At 40.6% G+C, this 19,475-nt stretch overlaps 1 protein-coding gene across 4 annotated transcripts in view; it reads left to right on the forward strand.

Annotated features, from left to right (window-relative positions):
• LOC114646733 (nuclear receptor ROR-alpha A-like) overlaps positions 1-19,475 on the forward strand; it is a 344,553-nt gene that overhangs the window by 289,237 nt on the left and 35,841 nt on the right. For all 4 annotated transcript variants that reach the window (XM_028795052.2, XM_051922242.1, XM_028795053.2 and 1 more), the window contains 2 exons: positions 2,059-2,200; positions 5,143-5,694. In XM_028795052.2, coding sequence (XP_028650885.1) covers positions 2,059-2,200; positions 5,143-5,694 — 694 coding nt within the window. The remainder of the gene's footprint in view (positions 1-2,058; positions 2,201-5,142; positions 5,695-19,475) is intronic.

The following is a 19,475-nucleotide window of genomic DNA, read 5'->3' on the forward strand; positions in this document are numbered from 1 at the left end:
GTGTCCAGTTCTTCTACGTATGCCATTGGCATTCTTACTGTATGTCTTCTGATCGAAGAAATGGCAAAGTTGTAATGCTATTATATTTACAGTATGTGAGATTTTTGACGCCATTGACCACACTACTGCACAGTATGATACAGTATGTTGGTTCCTTGACTACTGTTCTTGCATGGTTTAGTGTATATTTACTAATTAAATTTCATTGATGTTAGTATTACATTGTTACATTCTGAAGTTGGCTTTGGTTTTGCTCATGGCTTAGTACTAAGGCAGTTAACGTATTTTCACATTACATAGCTAGATGCAGTTTGAAAATGAATTTTTCAATTAAGCAGATGACACTTGGCTACATCTTTTTTTTTTCAGGCCTAATGATATTTATCCTATTGCTTCTTTCATACCTTCAGTAACTGAATAAAATACATTAATTACAATTAATGGGAATACTATAGAAAATATAAAACTACAGTTGCTTTTTAAGTTGGAGGTCCATAACATTATTTGCTCTGAATCCACATGCAATGTTGGCATTCAATTTGATGCTAATCTATTGTGCTTTAATTAAAACCTTTATTTTTGCTAAGAAACACACTGTAGGAAAATCAGTGGGTTATTTAATAATCAGGATGCAGACAAGTTAGTATTGCAGTGCTTTTTAACATTCTGTTTAAAGAATTTCATTTATTTCTCCATGTTTCAGGTAAGTGTTTCACCGCAAGGATTACAACCACGTCTGGCAATTATAAAAATACTACTACTTTTTTATTTCTGTTTTAGTTTCTAGTTTAGTTTTGCCAACTTCAAAATTCCTCTTGCTGAAATGCACAGATTCAAATGACATTGCTGTTATTTACCTAATACAAATTATTATTAGTAACGTTTACATCTAAGAGAATTTATCATAAAGGGAAGATTCCTGTCTAAAAACTCCAGAGATAAATGGCACTGGTAAAGGAAGCTCAGTGTTTAGCCACAGGGCCAGTTGTCTACCTACATTTAAACTAAGGTTGAAGACTCCCTCCTCCAGCTTAGCATACTGGTTAGGCTCTTCATATTGTGACTAGCCTGTCAGTTATTTGCTAAAACCTTAGCAGTCACTGGGAGCTCCCGTCTTACTGAGCCACTTGAATTCTATTTCTTTACTTTGGTATCCTGCTATGGAGGTTTGTACCACAGACTCCTCTTTCAAGTCACTGCTTCACTCAGTGGAATTAGAGTGACTGGGAACTTTTGGGATTAACAGTTATTGTCACAACACCAATTGTTCTTAAGCATGTGCATGTGAATAGATGCTTGGGTAGTGAGAAATGATGGTTGTAATGGCCTAAATCAGGAAAACTACGATTTTGCCATTACAAACAACAGCAGGCTCTCCCCAAAGGTATTTTCTTTAGAAATGCTGTTTTTTTTGTTTTCTCCATTGTCAACTGACCATATCTCAGAATTTATTTTTCACTGAAGTATTTTTCACTGGAGTTTGCACATCATGACCTTGTTTGTATTTCACCATTGAGATTTTTTTTTCTCAATAGTTTGTTCACTTACGTATATATGTTTGCATATACAGTATAAACAATGGAAGATTTTGTACATCAGTGGGTCATGAAAGAACTGGATGGAAGGATTTGGCTTTTATAAATATGTAGAGCGGTGGCTCTAAGGCTAGGGATCTGTGTCAGCAATCAGAAGGCTGCCAGTTCGAACGCCAGAAGTGACTCTACTCCGTTGGGCCCTTGAGCAGGGCCCTTAACCTACAATTTCTTTGTCTCAGGTATGACATTAATCTGTATCCAGCTCTGCAAGCAGGTCCTCCAACTTAAATGGAAAATTTGGGGGTTGGTAGCAGGATTGGGACTGCAGCCACTGTATAAAAAAAAAAAAAAAACTCGCACTGGCCCGGTGTGGTGCCGAGGGGTCACCTGCTGCACTCGGGTCCAAATCCAGGTAGTTCATTGTTTGATGGGTGCAGTGCATGCTCCCAACCACAATATGTAGAGTGTTAATATAAACCATGTATAAACCCAGTAGTTCACTTTTCTTTGCTTCGTCCATTAGGGTTTCTTCCGCAGAAGTCAGCAAAGCAGCGTCTCTTACTCCTGTTCCCGGCAAAAGAATTGCCAAATTGACAGGACCAGCCGAAACCGTTGTCAGCACTGTCGCCTCCAAAAATGTGTGGCCCTGGGCATGTCCAGAGATGGTGAGTCACAAGGTTTTCTTGGACATTAAAATGGTCTGCACTTTATTTTTATCCTTCATTAGTGGTTGTTTAAAAGGCAATATCCTCTAGAGGAGACTGCGCTTTTCTGTAGATTGTTTATAAGTACTTTTTAGTGATTTCTGACCCAGTTCAAGTTTGTGTTGTGTTTATAACAAAAAGTGTTAATTTGCAGTTAGTATAATAGAAATAAATTTTACTTCATAAAGTTTTGCAGAGATTTAGGTTTTAATTTTTGATTTCAATTGCTGAAAAAAAAAAAATATTTTATATATATATATTATATATTTTTTTTTTTCAATAATATTGCCCAATTTACACATGGACAATCCAGCTTCCCAAAGCTGTGAGATGGCATCTTTAACAGCTTTAGCAGTGTCATCCCGAGCAGGTTGTAGGTTGAAAAAAAAAAAAAAATGGATATAGTGTTGTTCAATCCAAGTAGCACTATGCATAAAAATAAATTTTTATAAAGATATTAAATTTTTTAATATCTTGTTTGCTGTGCCCTTTTTATTTCTGATGGAATGGGAGTACCTGTAAGAATGGGGTTTGCCTGTGAGAAGAGATGACAAGCAAAGGGAACTAGACAAGCAATGTCCTTGTTTAGAAGACTAAATAAACCCCAACCTCATGGCCACATTGTTGAAGTTTAATGCTGGGATGTTCTCTCAAATACCCACCCAAACCACTAGCACAAAATATACAATCTACGCAGTGTTGCAGATTTCACCATGTAATAAAAGCATTTCTAAAAAGTCTGTTTTTTAGAAGGGTTAGTAGTGCACTGTAAAGTAACAATCTGCATGTGCATCTGCAGTGACTTGTCTGGTGAGTGGTACTGTACTTGGTCAAAAATTATAATATCAGGATTTTGAACCAAGTTCATGCTTGCAAACGGTTGTAATAAAGCATTGTTTCAACAGTACCTTTGCCAAATTTCACTGTTATTGCTACTATCTTCCATTTTAAAAGTAGTATTCAGCTTGACATAACATTGTTAAAACATCCATCCATCCATTTTCCAACCCGCTGCATCCGAACACAGGGTCACGGGGGTCTGCTGGAGCCAATCCCAGCCAACACAGGGCACAAGGCAGGAACCAATCCCGGGCAGGGTGCCAACCTACTGCAGGACACACACAAACACACCCACACACCAAGCACACACTAGGGCCAATTTAGAATCGCCAATCCACCTAACCTGCATGTCTTTGGACTGTGGGAGGGGTTTTAAAAACAAATTGCAGCTCTTATTTTCGTCCCCAAATAGGGTTAAGAAATGATGTTTTATAAAAATGTGATCTTTCACTATTAGTAATTTCACAAGCAGTGGATTTGCTAATCTTCTTCTGAATTTTCCTTCATTCCAGACCTATAATATTATTACATGCAGAAGTGGAAGATGGCTAGCTGGTATCATTCTTACGAATGTTTGCAAGCAAAACGTTTGCGTCTTCACCCACAAGTAACACATTTAACAGAGACCCTCAAGTCCGGGGTCTCCTTACTTGATGAGAGTTACCTTTCTATCAAGCACAAGATATTTCACTTCAGACTGGTGCCGACAACCCACGGAGAGACACCCAAGCATTTGCAATGCAAAAAGAATAAAACAAGCCTGTCAGCCACAAGCTGGAGGCAGTGGCTGTACCCAACAGCCACACTTGATTAAAAGTAAAGTTACCTTTCTAGAAAAGTAGCTAAAGTAATAGAAAAACTTCCCATGATAAATCTACCTCAGTTGATGTTTTAAAAGTACAAGTAAATATAGGAACTCTCTTTGTTTTATACAGTTGTCAAAAAAAAGTTCTTACAAACTTAAAATAATTCAGACTACCTTCATTTTATATACAAAGTTGTATTATAATCACTGAAGTCCAAGTAATTGTAACTTGAAGCAGTTACATCAGGGTGAACAGATACCTTTATGACTTTATCCTAATTCAGTGGGGTAGGGGCAAGTAGGAGACGTGTACAGGTGTCCCCTTAAAGAAGAATATCTCATTCCTGTTTAATAATGTGAACACTTAATTGTGTTTAATTTAAATGAAAATCATTTTTAAGTATTCCCTGGCACACCAGATTACCTCCATTTTTGTTGAAGTAGCACTAAACAACATGAAAATTGACCTAATTAGTTTAATAATAGCATTAGTCACCAAAAACAACCCTACTAAGGCATTACTCATCATTAAATAATGTTTAATAAAGCACTTTACTTATATACTTTATCACTTCTAGTTTCATATTCAAAAGGAACGGCTTTTCAGTTTTTCCTGGGCTTTTCCAACTTTTTCACAGTCTGTTTTAGAGCTGTGATGCCACGAATAATGTGAAAAGAAATAAAGCTCAAAGTGCTTCAGAAGAAGTTAAAGAAAAATTATAATTACAAACAAAAAATAAATACATCACCAAAATAAAATAATCAAAATTAAATTGAAATGTACACAATACAGGGACAAATAATAAAGTGGTGGAGTCCACTCAGTGCAACTGCAAAGGTAGCCTAGCAGGAGATTTTGCAAAGGTACTACAAATACAGAAGGCTGCAGGTTATTGGTGTTTATCATGTATAGAAGACCCTACATGATGGACTTCTGCACATTTTGCATATTTCTTTTATGATACAGAACAACTAAAGTGGGATCTTTCGTGGGCAAAAGCCATGATTAGTTGTACAGAGATAACAGCAGGCCTTATTTCAGATAAGGACTATGCAGGGTTTGCAATGAACAGTTCAATTTCCAATTATTTTTGTGTAGCCTGCTTCCTGTTACACTGTCTTAGAGGATTATACATGTTTACAAATATAATCTGTTTAAAAAAGAAACAGCATGTAGTTTATACGAGTCTCCAGTTTTTTGGCTAGTTAAATCACCCACTGAATTTCATGTAAATTTGTTTTTGGTGCTGTGTTGCAGCTGTGAAGTTTGGCCGTATGTCTAAGCGACAGCGAGACAGCTTGTTTGCAGAAGTAGAAAAACACAAGCAGCAACAGAAACAGCAGCAGCACCAGCACAGCCCAGGAGAGGCAGAGGCTGTGATCACCTACCCTAGCAAGGAGCTTTGCAATGGGCAGAGCCAACACAGTGAGACTGCTGCTCTGACCTATTCTTTCAAAGGAATTTCCAGTGACCCTGTTGATTCTGAAGTTTCAGCTTATGGTAGTGAAGGTTTGACATGTTTGCCTTGTTCTCCAAATGAGGCCCAGACTTCAGTTGTAGGCTATGGGTCTACAGGGACCTCATCTTCACCTGTGTCCAGCAGCCAAACTTGTCTGGAAAAGGAAGAGTTGTTTCCAAAAGAAGGAAAAGGAAAGACAGAAGGCATCAGGAACCGTTACTGCCCTTCACAAACACGACAACCATCTCCAGACCAGTCTGGCTTAGATATGAAAGAAATCAGGCTGCCCAGCGTTGTCGACTTCTACATCAGCTCTCCAGAACAGCCAAACACCATGGAACTTGAAATAAGTAAGTGTTTTGCATGTTATATTTTCAAAAGCACCTTTGTATCAAAATATTTGTACTTTATAAAACTCTGTAACTGCCCTTGGTATAACAATTTCATCCTTATTCAGTGTTACATTTAAGAAAACTAACAGTTGGGGAGCAGATGTGACTCAAAAGAGAAATTAAAACTAAACAAAAGACTAATGAGAAAGAATGTGATATTCTTAAAAACCAAAACATAGACAAAGTGCATAAAATGCCAGTCAGTTGTTTAGACACATCTACTGTAGTCATAGGTTATTTTAATATTTTTTATTACTATTTCTACATTTTAGAATAATATTGATGACATCAAAGCTACAGTGTGAAATAACACATCTGGAATTACAGTATGTAAGGAAAAATATGTTAAATGAAAACTAAATTAAACTTTATATTCTTCAAAGTAGTTGCATTTTCCCTCCTATAGTCTTGAAGGTGGTCCCAAACCATCTCCATTTGGTTTAAATCCAGTGACTGTGGAGGCTTGGTCGCTTGCTGCAGCACACCTATCACTCTCTTTACTTGCCAAATTGCTCTCACACAGCATTAAGGTCTGTTTTGGACCATTGTCCTATTGACAAAGAAATTAATAATTCAGGGTCAAGATCAAGTTTATTGTCTTGTGTACAAGTGTGTGTATACTGTATATATAGTAAAAGAAACACAAGATAGCCAGATAAAGGTTTTAGGAATCACCCCATATATTGTGTGCTTTTCTTTCAAGAGTGGTGGATTTGCCACTGAGTAGTCCCTGAGGGCTGAATCCAGAACAGGACTGCAAGGGAAAAGCAGGTAGTTGGCTTTATAGTCAGTGGGAAGGAAGAGGAGGGTGCAAAAGGAACAGGCGGAAATGAGGTCAGTAAGAGGGTGTGGTCTGGAGATGGAAGTGGAACCTGGTTGGCTTCAGGTGGTTTTCCCATCAGAGGGGGGTAGAAAAGACATTAGTGCATTTTGTGAATCCCTGACCTGTCGTTATATCTTTAGCTAAGTCCATTGTCTGCCTCCTATGAGCATGTGTGTGACATGCCCCCCCCTAGCCCAGAACCACTGGGTCGGGCATCCCAAACCGAGAGGTCATGAACACGGGAAAGAGTACCAACATTAGCCTGGAGAGAGCCCTTATGATAAACGACAGTGAAACAATAAGGCTGGAGGTCCAAAAACCACCTTCTGATATTTGGGTTCAACTCTTTGTGCAGGGACATCCACTGAAGGCCTGCATGGTCCATGAAAAGGGTGAACTTACGGCCTAGAAGGTAATACCTCAGCTACATTACTGCCCATTTGATCACAAGGCTCCCCTCTCGACCACCGCATACCTTGTTTCCCGGTCCAGCAGTTTCCTGCTTAGGAACATCACAGGGTGTTCAGCACCATCGACACTTTGGCTCAGCATGGCTCCAAGTGTCAGAAGCGTCCTTCTGGAGGATAAAAGGTAGAGAGAGTCTGATGTTCTCAACACTGGTGCTGACATAAGGGCCTGCTTAAGGTCACGAAATTCAGTGTCCGCTTTGTCATCCCATGCCACAGTTAGGGGCCTGCTTCTTTGTTAGGTCTGGCAAGGGCATCGCCGTCTCTGAGAAGAGAGGTAACAAAATAGCAGTAGTAACTCACTCAACCCAGGAAGGCTTGAATATTGTGCTTGGTTTTCGGACAGGGCCAATTTAGTATGGCATCAACTTTAGAACACTGTGGTCTAATAGTGACCCTGCCCACCAGGTAACCTAAATATTTGATCTCCATCAGCCCAAAAAAACATTTCTTCAGGTTGATTCAGAGGCCCACTTCTGCTACCGCTTGGAGTATCTCTTTGATGTGCTATAGGTTGTTCCTCCCACGTGCTGGAATAGATGACTATGTCATCTAGGTAGGCAGCACTGTAGGCATTGTGGGGCTTGAACACTTTATCCACCAGATGCTGGAAGGTCATGGGGGCCCCATGCAAGCTAAAATGGAGAAAACAATACTGCTAGTGTCTACTTGGGGTGCTGAACGCGGTCTTTATTTGCGTGGTTTCCGTTAAAGGAATTTGCCAGTACCCTTTCATCATGTCAAGTGTGGTCAAGAATTGTGCCTTGCTGAGCCGTTTGAGGAGGTTGTCCACTCGCGAGATCAGGTAAACATCACAATGGGAGATTTGATTAAGTCAGCGGAAGTCAGTGCAGAACCCCAAGTTTCCATCCAGCTTAGGGACCAAGATGAAAGGACTAGACCAAGGGCTGTGGCTTTCTTCAATTACCCCTAGGTCCAGCATACTCTTGATCTCAAGTTCTACTTCTGTGTTTTTTGCCTCGGGAAGTCGGTAGGGGCACTCCCTGACGATTACCCTGGGTTCCATCACAACATCGTGCTCAACCAGAGAGGTCTTTCCAGGTGTTTTGATCACCACTTCTGGGACAGACAGGATAGTTGCTTCGAGCTCCCATCACTGAAAGGGCGTCAAATTGGGGCCGAAGCTAAGGTTTAATTTCTGAGCAAAGAGTGACAATAAAGATATTCTGAATGGTGCTGACCAGAGGAGGGATCAGGATCCCCATCCTTCCACAGTTTCAGAAAGTTTACATGGTGTATCTGTTCGCTGAGCTGATTAGTTGATACCTAATAGATACATAGATAGATACTTTATTAATCCCAAGGGGAAATTCACATACTCCAGCAGCATGTGAATTTCCCCTTGGGATTACTAAAGTATCTATCTATCTATCTATCTATCTATCTATCTATCTATCTATCTATCTATCTATCTATCTATCTATCTATCTATCTATCTATCTATCTATCTATCTATCTATCTATCTATCTATCTATCTATCAGGTTGCTTAACCAAATAGTTGACGAGCCCCTTCCTCTCCTTAACTTTGTAAGGGCCTTGCCAATGTGCCAGCAATTTGGACTGGGAAGTGGGAACAAGGACCGTGACTCGGTCTCCCGGGCGGAACACCTTAAGTGTCGTGCCATGGTCGTAACAACAGGCCAGTGCTGCTTGAGTCTTTTCCATGTGCTCTTTTAGTATATCCTGTATCTTCTTCAATCTGTCACGTAATTGCATGATATATTCCAAGATATTAGTAGATGGGAGGGCCTCCTCCAACCCAGCCTTCATTTAGGGTATCCAATATCCCTTGGGGCTGTCATCTAAACAAAAGTTCAAACAAGCCCGTGGAGGCCTGTAGACATCCCAGTAGACAAATAGTGTGAGGGGGAGTAAGTGGTCCCAGTTCCTCCCATCCTCGCTGATCACCTTACATAGCATCTGTTTGAGAATCAGGTTGAAATCACTCTACCAAGCCGTCATTGTGGGGATGATAAACCAAGTTCTTCAGATGCTTTATCATGAGTTATTTGGCCACCTCCTTGAATGTTTACAAAGTAAAAGGTGTCCCCTGGTCTATCAGGACTTCCTTAGGGAAGCTGTCTCGTGCAAAGACCACTACTAATTCCTGTGCAATAGTTTTTGAATTAAACGAGTGCAGAGGATCAGCCTTTTTGAATAGGGTAGCATAATCAATGAGGACCAAAATATATTTGTGTCCTCTTGCTGAGGGTTCGAGGAGTACTACGAAGTCAACCCCGATATGCTCAAAGGGGATGTCAATCAAGTGAAGGGGAACAAGTGCAGCACGGTCCCTCCTGTAAATCTGTTGCAATTAACACTCGGGCCATAAGCTACAAAAGTGACAGACCTCCTCATTGATCCCTGGTCAGTAAAAGCGGAGCTTAATGCAGTCTAAAGTTTTCTCGGTTCTCAGATGGGCACCCAAGAGATGGCTGTGCACTAGGTCACAGACCCGCCGCCGGAAAGTCTGTAGGACTAGGTCTTCGTATTCTGCAACCCAATAGAGAAGGTCGTTGTTGATTACAAAGTGCAGTCCCTGTGGCATGGGATGCTGCATGGGTTGGCCATTTACCAGGAAGACAGCATTAATAGCATTCTTTAAGAAATCATCGATCCATTGCTCCCGTTTAAAGGAGCAATGTGTTTGTTTAAACTGGAATTGTAAGGTTGCTAGAGGATAGGTGCATGGTTTTGGGCCACGACACCACTTCTCCGTCTATTGACGTGTACAGCAGTGCCATCACATTGTTTACCACATCACACTAGGCAGCTCTAGGTGCCAGTAGTAAACACGGCGAGGAGGCAGCCTGGGATGTGCTCTTGTTGTCCATTAAGTAGGCCTAACTACGCAGGGAGAGTAGCAATCTTGCAACCGCTTTTGCATTCAGACCAGACTCAATGCAGGATTAAAGGGTACGGTGGATCCGGCGTAACAGCCATCGTGAGGCTTTGCAACTTATTCCTGAAGCCGACTACACACGTGGCAGGCTGTGCTATATTTCCGCATTTCCCTGTGAAAACAGGTTATGCTGGTCACGGCAACACAAAATGGTGAGCAACAATGGAAATTTTATTCCATTAGTTGATTAGAATAGTGACTCTCTGCCTATTAATTATAGCCACTTCTCTATGGAGAAAAAACAGAGGCTTAACTAGTGCACAATACCTCTCTCCCTGGGGCCAACTGCAATCCATCAGTTCACCAAGGAGTGGGCATCTGAGTTCCTTGCACTTGGAACAGCGGGGGATCACTGTGGTCTTCTCCTTAGGTGTTATGGCCAGGTTCACATTGCGGCATTGGGGTCCAGAGGCGCGCCTTGTCCCTGCTGGGCTAGAGGAGTGGGCCTTTCGGACCTTTTCGGTCTGGGACACTGCCCTATGCCACTCAATGACCTCAATGAAGGCCTCCATGTTTTTTTAATGGCTGCCTATGAACCGGGAAGGGGCGGTCACCAGAGCATCACAGGCCAACTGCTTGACGATCGTCCAGGCGTCTTTAATCTCTGGCCTTAGTCAGTTCCCAGTTTTCCACCAGATCTCAAAGGCTTGGGAGCGAGTCGACTGATCAGGGTCAAAATGCCTTTAATACTATTGCCTCGTCTGCTGGTCTGTGGATATGCTAAACCTCTTGAGGACCTCGTTGTTGTGCTTATCACAGTCTGCGGCATCTTCCTCCGAGAGGTTGTAGTAAGCTAGCTGCGCCTCACCCTTCAGGAAAGTGTGATGATGCGGGTTCACTTCATGCTTCCATCTTGCTTCTGGGAGCTCTTGAACCCAACACTGTTGGTAATGTCACCGATGAGCTAGGCAGTGAGGCACAACAATGAAGCAAGGGCATGGTGCAAAAAGTGCTAAGTGCTTTTATTAAAAACAGCAAACAAAACAAAGTGTCCAAATTAAATAAAGTGCAGTGTATCAAAAATCTTTAAATAAACAATCCATTAAAATAGTTGAAAAGTGGTGAAGGTTAAAATCCAATAAATAGAAAAAAATCCTTTAAAAAACGACAAGGTTAAAACTATGGCTGGGAGCTGTCCTTTTTAAATCACAAAGCCCAGTGCACTCTTCTTCTGATAACTGGCGACTCCCCTGCTTCTCCCATCCAGGCAATGCACCAGGGGAGTCACCCTAACTGCAGCTGACCTACTCTACTTACTGGCCTGGAGGCTTCGGTTCTGCTCTCCCCAGACCGAGACTTAGGTTCCTCAGCGACCAGGATGCTCACGCTGGGGAATCCACCTCCCAAGCCTCCCGACTCCCGCAGTGAGCCATCCTTCTTCTGGTCACTCCCAACTCTTCAAAATGCTCAGCGGGAGCGACCACTACCGACTGCCCTAGGTGTCAGCCAAACACCCCGCTAGGGTTCACTGCTCAGCTGCCTTCTTTGCACACACACACACCGGCTTTCTCCTGCCTGCTTCCTGTCACCTTCTTCTCTTCTCTTAACCTCCATTCACTTTTCTTTCTCTCTTCTTCTTTCTTTTTTCCTCTCTTCAGCCGCCTCGCACTTCTATTTATTATGGGGACGTGGATCAGCTGTGGCAATCCGAAGCTCCCGAGAACAATTACGAATGCAGCCGACTCCTTTCCTGTGCACTTAAGTGAGGACCGCCCGCATCACGAATTCCCCTGGGAACCGCTCGGCCACACACACACCACACCCCCTCACTAATTATTTATTATTTATTTAAAAAGTGGCTTTTTTGACTTAAGCTGTGGACCCACTACACCATAGAAAGGCGCCAGGATGTTACTCCACTTCGACCGCAGCCAGCAATGCCTGGTAGCAGTGTGTTCAAAGACGAGGAATTAAGTGTTAATATCGTCACCATCGGTTAGTGGCACAAGTACCTGATGGGGAGCCCAGGGCTGGCCCTGTTGCAAGATTAGACATGCCTCTGTTCTTGCATCCGATTTCGCCACCGGTAGCCAGGTTTGTGAGGATTGCATTCAGGTCCTGCTCCTCTGCCATCCCGAAGCAGTAATCCTGCCGAATATGTCACTGTAAGAAAAGAAAAAAAAACAAAAAACACAAGATAGCCAGAAAAGGGTTGGGGGATCCACCCCATATATTGTGTGCTTTTCTTTCGAGTAGTCTCTGAGGATTGAGTCCAGAACGGAACTGCAAGGGAACGACAGGTGGTTGGCTTTATAGTCAGTGGGAAGGAAGAGGAGGGTCCAACGGGAACAGGCGGAAATGAGGTTAGTAAGAGGGTGTGGTCCGGAGATGGAAGTGTAACCTGGTTGGCTTCAGGTGGTTTTCCCATTGGATGATCTGCAAAGAGGGGAAGAAAAGACATTACTGCAGTTCGTCAACCCCTGACCCGTTGTTACATCTTTAGTTGAACCCATTAAATGCCTCCTATGCGCACATGTGACAATATATACATACTCAAAAAATTAAGGGAAGACTTAAATTACACATTGGATCTCAATTAACAAAATATTCAAGTGGAAAATCTTTACTGAGTAATACTGTGTAATTCAATGAGAACAAAATGATGTAACAGTGGTCAATGAAAACCTAAATCACCATCCCATTGAAGGCTGGATTCAATCTCACACCAAAAATCAAAGTCAAAAATTCAAATCATAGTCTGATCCAACTTGTGTGAATTTCAGCAGGGTGACTCATAAAGTGACTCAGTAGTGTGTAGGGCCCTCACGTGCCTGTATCCACTCCCAAAAACATCTGGGCTTAATCCTGATGAGACAGCAGATGGTGTCCTGGGGGATCTCCTCCCAGATCTGGATCAGGGCATCAGTGAGCTCCTGGACAGTGTGTGGCTCTACTTGGTGACATTGAATGCACCGATACTGAACGTTCTAGAGGTTTGCATTTGGATTCAGGTCTGGGCAAAGTGCGGGCCAGTCAGTGGCATCAATGTCTTCGTCATCCAGGAACTGCCTACACACTATGGCCACATGAAGCCTGTCATTGTCCTGCACCAGGTGGAACCCAGCGTAAGGTCTTAAAAATAGCTTTGAGGATTTAATCCCGATACCTAACAGCAGATAGGGTACCGTTATTTAGCACATTGAGGTCCGTGCGATCTTCCAAGGTATGCCCTGCTAGACCATCATAGACCCACCGCCAATGGATGATGTTGCAGGCCGCATAACTTTCACCATGGCATCTCCAGACTCTTTCACATCTGTCACATGTGCTCAGTGTGAAACTGCTGTCATTTATGAATATAACAGGGCACCAATGGTGGGGTTGCCAATTATGGTATTCTCTGCCAATTGCCAATCGAGCTGCATAGTGATGGGCTGTGAGCACAGGTCCCACTAGAGGATGTTGAGCCCTTATCCCATCCTTCATGGAGTCTGTTTCTGACAGTTTGGTCAGAAACGTGCACACCAGTAGCCAGCTGGAGGTCATTTTGTAGAGCTGTGGCAGTGCTCCTCCTGTTCTTCTTCACACAAAGTAGCAGATTCCAGTCCCACTGTTGGGCTGAAGCACTTCTACAGCCCTGTCCAACTCTCTTTGAGTAATGACCCATCTCCTGGTATCTCCTCCATGCTCTTGAGACTGGCACGTGTGGATGTTAATGAACCTTAAGTGACTTAGACTGGCTAAACTGTAATGATTAAGTGTTCCCTTAATTTTTTGTGCAGTACATGAGTGTGTGTGTGTGTGTGTGTGTCTGTGCGCGTGCAAAGTTGAATGACTTATTCTTTCATCAACAATAAAACCTATTTATCATTTAGTTAAAAAGCAGGAATTTGCCAGGACTATACAGCTTTCCACTAAGAAAACAGATTTCAATTTATGAATATTTAGAAGTAATCTACAGAAGAACTATTTACTCCAAAATCTCAAAAGTGCTTTGAGTGATTTGAATGAAATTTGGTGACATTAAAAAAAAAAAAATAGCCAACACATTTTTTTGTATTTGTCAATTTTGGTTGATAATAATGTGATTGTAAAGCTCCACGTCCTTTTTTGGGCTGAGCACTGAGTCTGGAATTATGAAAAGAATGCAGCTGCTGCAAATGAAGGCCACTACCAGAAGCTAAGTGGAGGGCACACGTATTATACTTCCTAATCTGTCAGCTTCTTACTCCTCATGATGTGGAATAAAATGCATACAAATTTGAAGGGGGTGATGGACTTTGGTGTGGATCCCTTGGTGTTGAAGTATATGCAGTATTGCGGAGAACTGGGCTGTCCCATCGGAGGTCACCACTATTGTGATCTAGAGAGTCCCAAAAGCACAGTTATAAAATACTTCCATGGTTGCCCACTAGATGGGGGAAAACACTGTCAAAATACCCTGACTAGAAACCCAAAGGGCTGTGTTAAATTTGGATACAAATTTTAGGTTTATTTTCACAAATTGCCTGTGCAAGCACAAAGGAGAAGAGGCAAGGCAGACACCTCAAACAAGTCCCAAAACAGCATCCCAAGGCATTGGTCAAAACTGTCAATTAACATTGTTTCATACAAATTCCAGGGGTGAGGCCAAAAACAGAGCACAGGTTCAAAAATCCAGGAAATCACAAAACAATAGCAAAAGGCACAATAACACTCCACTCCCAGCACATTCAGTGAACCGCCAGGAACTATGGGAGGCCCTCCCTTAAATAGGGTGAGGGGCCATTCCTGGTGGTGATGTGTTTTGTGGGTGGCTCCCTAAGGGTGGGGCCACCTGCCCAAGGGTCATAACCTAGGCCACACGCCTTTCCCAGCACACACATAGAAAAATAAACATTGTTAATGAAAGAAACATTAATACAGCTAAATGATACAAAATTAAATACAATGGACAAGAAACACAACTGTGAACAACAGCCAGGAGGAAAATGCTGGCTGAAACATGACAACCACAATGTGCTGTGGTTCACAAAGCAGAAACCGGAAAGTGCCAGTACAGCATACCACCCCATCCCACAGGGGAGATGGCATGCCATGAGTCAGTTTAAATGCTTGTGAAACTCAGTAATGGGGTCTGTCAGGAACAGAACACAGAGGAAGTGCACACTGTACATAGTTCACAATATTATTTCTTTTCACCTATTCTTTTCTGTACAATACTTTAAATGTTCAATTGATTTCATGCACCATGTAAGTGTGCAATCAGTAAATGTCAATGCTGTATGTAATAAGTTAAAGCAAACTACGATTCAATGTGTATTATTGATTTTGATGTAAACCCTACAAAACTTTTTAGTGGTACAAAATTACAGATCAAAGTGTTACATTCAAATCTGACTGAAGACCATTTTTACAGGATGTGCTACGGGGTGAAATTACATTTATACCCAAAATTCCCAGGTACTCCTACTAATTACATGTTTGAAATTCAAAAGAGTACAGTTTCTTGGAAAACTGTATTTTTACAATGACTAGCAACAAAAGCCAAGGTCAGTCACTTTGAAAAGCAAGAAGTTCTCTTATACCACCTTAGCTAGACTACAAAATCATAATCCACTTTCATTGCTAATAATTCATATTGTATAACCACATTGTCTTTGACAGCACTCTACAGGTAAAGTACAAACATAAAAACATAGTAAAAATAATAGCATAATGAAAATAAGAAAATGTGGCAAGTTTGCCATTCAAATTAGTTGCATTCAGTTTCACCCTGCTAAAAAAAATACCTAGTTTTTGGTGAAGCTTTTACAAATTGTATTTTTTTTCCCGACCGCAAGCACCTGCAAAGGATAGTGAAGAGAGCAGAGAACATTATTGGGGTGCCTCTTCCTTCACTACAGGACATATTTTACAAACGCAGTGTCCGCAAGGCCTGCGGCATTGTGCAGGACCCCTTACACCCCTCACATGGACTTTTCACACTTCTGCCATCCAAGAGAAGATACTGCAGCATCAAAGCCAGGCTGTAGGAGAGTTCTTACCCCCAAGCTGTCAGACACCAGGCTGCCCCCAGGGATCTTCCACACGGCCTCAACCACCTCTAAAAACAGAACTATTAAACATACGAGCCACTGTCCTGCAAAGACGAGTGTGCATGTAGAAAAGAATTGAAATTCTCATACTGACCTTTAAGTATTTTGACACTCTTGCTATCCTTCTGCTGTGAAACATTCTGACCTGTCATTGTTTACACATGTCTTAAACAACTATTATCATACACTGATAATTTCTGTATTACCTATATCTATTATTTATTATTTATTTATTATATTGCATATCTTACAGATCAATATTGCTGCTACTTCTTCGTCTTGTCTTTGCACAATGTCTTGTTTGTGTTTTAATTTTAAATTGACATTTTAATTCTATTTTTAATTTATTATTTGCACGTCATGTTGTTACACTGTGGACCCTGAGCTTCGCAATTTCGTCTATCTGTATACTTGTATATGGTTGAGATGACAATAAAGTTCACTTTGACTTTGGGGATTTGCTGTGTGGAACGCAAATTACCTGGAGGTTGCAGGTTTATTCATGCATCAATGAGAATCATGCACTTAGTTTGCAGGTTTGAATCAAGTGCACAAGAACAGTTAGGCTCATTAGTTTGATACTGCTGAAGTGCCGAATGACTGAGAATTGTGCAACTCTTTTGCTGGTATTGATTCAGTTCAAACTCGAGAAAGTGAGAAAACAAGGCATAAGTGGGCAACAAATAAAGTCGGCGCTAGGGTTCATATGCACAACAGATAATTTTTGAGAAATATTTCTTACAAAGTTCAGTTTTGTCTGACTGTAATTTAATTTGTTGAATATACAAAAAAAACATAATATACATTTGTTTACAATTATGCTTATACAAAGCAGCCTCCAATGGCAAAATGTACAAATCCCCGAGTTAATACATTTTATTATAAATATGCTCAGTGCAGGTATGTTGTTAAAAAAACTTAGAATTTCTATCTTGTAAATGCATGATACAGGAGAGAACCTTGCACAAGATTCCTTCGAGCCATTTGCAGATGATTATCCAGTTAGACCTGAAAGAATAAAAAATAAATGCAAATCATGATAATTGTAAATTATTGTGCACGTGCATTAATCATCTACCCGTAAAACAAAGAATGCTGTCGACATCACATAAGTGCCCCAGTGCTAGTGTTGAGCTCAGGTGAATCGATAATGGGGTAATATGCACTTGCTGGAGTCAGCTTTTGGAGGTAAGCATAATTAGACTTTTGAATATTTTGCAAAAATAAGCTCACATTCCTAAGGCAGCTAAAAGTTGGCCCTAGTGGCTCTTTTATATTTTACAGAATTATTATATTTAACTCACTATTCTCTGAACAATTAGCCTAATGAGTACTGCATAAACAGACTAATGGCTCTGGGCTTGAATTTCAAACCAGGATGCCAGAACTGTGCAAATTATTTAAACATCCCATATGGTTTAACTTAATAAACTGTCATTTCTTAAGAGAGTGAGAATCAGTCTAACTGCCCAGCTCCAGTGGGAGTTTTATCACAGCCTGCATTCTCAACAGTAATGCAGTCAAGACGACATACTCAAATGAAGCATGCATCTACAGATGACTCTATAGAGGAGTTGAATTCAGTATGCTTAATATTATGTTGTATTAAGATTTGCTTACACTAAGCTATGCTAAAACAATAGTCTCTGTTGATGACTGGCATACAGTGGTACTGCCAATGTTTGCCATTTGTAAGTTGAAGAATGAAGCTCATGTTAATATCAGTTTTATAATAATGCACAGAGGATCTCAATTTATGCTTATGTATAGAGACTCCATGGGCACCACCTCCTCAAAACAGTAACCCTTGGCATAATCCATATATCAACATTTTATATATATATATATATATATATATATATATATATATATATATATATACACACACAAATATAGTGGAATATTTGATAGATATAATGTAATTTTTTTTCTCACATTCTTGAGTAACCCCATACCATCCCAATTAAGTTGGTAGGAATCCTGAAAGGTACACAGAAGATCTGCAGGCTATAGAAGAAAAGTAGGGGAACAATAATAGTTGAGGGCTACAGTATATTTGCTATATTTATTGAATGTTTTGCAAAATGACGTTGAATCACAAGCACATATTTAAGACATAAGTAGTACTGTGAGTGGGAAATTTAATAATAATAGTGCCAAATATAGTTTGAATCAACATGGATCTCAAGATGTAACATAATTCATTATCACTGTTCCCAAAAGCTGCACAAAGCACAGTTCAGTTAATCAAGCATCAAGTCTTCCCATCACTGCTTCACTGACTCGTGACAGTGCCATTCACTTTACTGTTAGAAAACCACAAATCTAAGGCAGTCAGCTCATTGCTGTTTCTGGTGGTAAACTAAATCAAGCATTTCCACTTTGTCATGGCTAGATATGCACTCCATTATTTCACATTCTGCCTAATTTCCATGGCATTTTCAAACAGCCCACTTTAGAAACTGAATCCACTTCTGCAAAACCATCTAGCGAGATCTCATTGCCAAAGTCTGCAACAATTCTGTATCTCACTTAAAGTATGTTTTACATGCTTTATGTAGACGTTCTTGGACTTTGTTCAGACATCTCTTGACCGGGACATTTCCAGGTCGACTGCTTAGTTCACACGTCCTTGACCTGGGAAGATAGACACTTGAATTCCTAGGATAGCCAGTTTCTGTGCAAACAGCTATAGTGAGCTAGTATTATGGACTGAATCTGCAGTCCTTACAGTCTAGTGCCTTATCTAATTAGGTCACTATATACATAACTGCATTTTCTTATCTGTATATTTATGTTTCATTTACACTAGCTGCTGCTGTCATCTTTTTGTTCAGCTGTACACTTTGCACCTTATAAATATAGATAATGTAAACTGTAACATTTTTACTGCTTATTCACAGTTTACTAAAAATGTATTAATTAATTTGGATTACACCTTATGATCTTGCACACACTTTCTTGCCAAATTGTTTCTTTAAATAAATGGGTTGTGTGAAATAAACACACACAAGCTCATGACAGGGCAGCTTAACACACAAACACAAACTAAATACACCAACTCCTTGACAGTCGCTCTGGAAATCAAGCTAAGGTCCTTGGAGCTGTGAGGAAGTGGTGCTTGCCACTGTGTTATTTGGCCACTGGAATTAGAACGCTTTTTAAAATTTTAATCAAAGTTTCAAGAATATATTTGCAAATGCATTACGTTTTACATCTTACTTGTACACCAAAGACCTTTCTCTTATTACCTTTTATTCTTTTAAAAATTATTTCATATTCAGGCTTTGAGTGATAACTTCATTTTTCCTTGGCACAAATGCTATTTGTTATGCAAATTCATATTGTAAATGAATATGTTCATTTAGTGCATTATCTTTTGTTGCAATTCTTTTCATCTAATGTATTTCCCCATTTTTTACAATAATATAAACACACCTACATATTGTGCTTACAACATATATGGGGGGGGGGGGTACCCATAATAATGTGATTTACAAAGACCAT

Source organism: Erpetoichthys calabaricus, chromosome 2 (assembly GCF_900747795.2).
Source record: "Erpetoichthys calabaricus chromosome 2, fErpCal1.3, whole genome shotgun sequence".
NCBI classification, from domain to species: domain Eukaryota; kingdom Metazoa; phylum Chordata; class Cladistia; order Polypteriformes; family Polypteridae; genus Erpetoichthys; species Erpetoichthys calabaricus.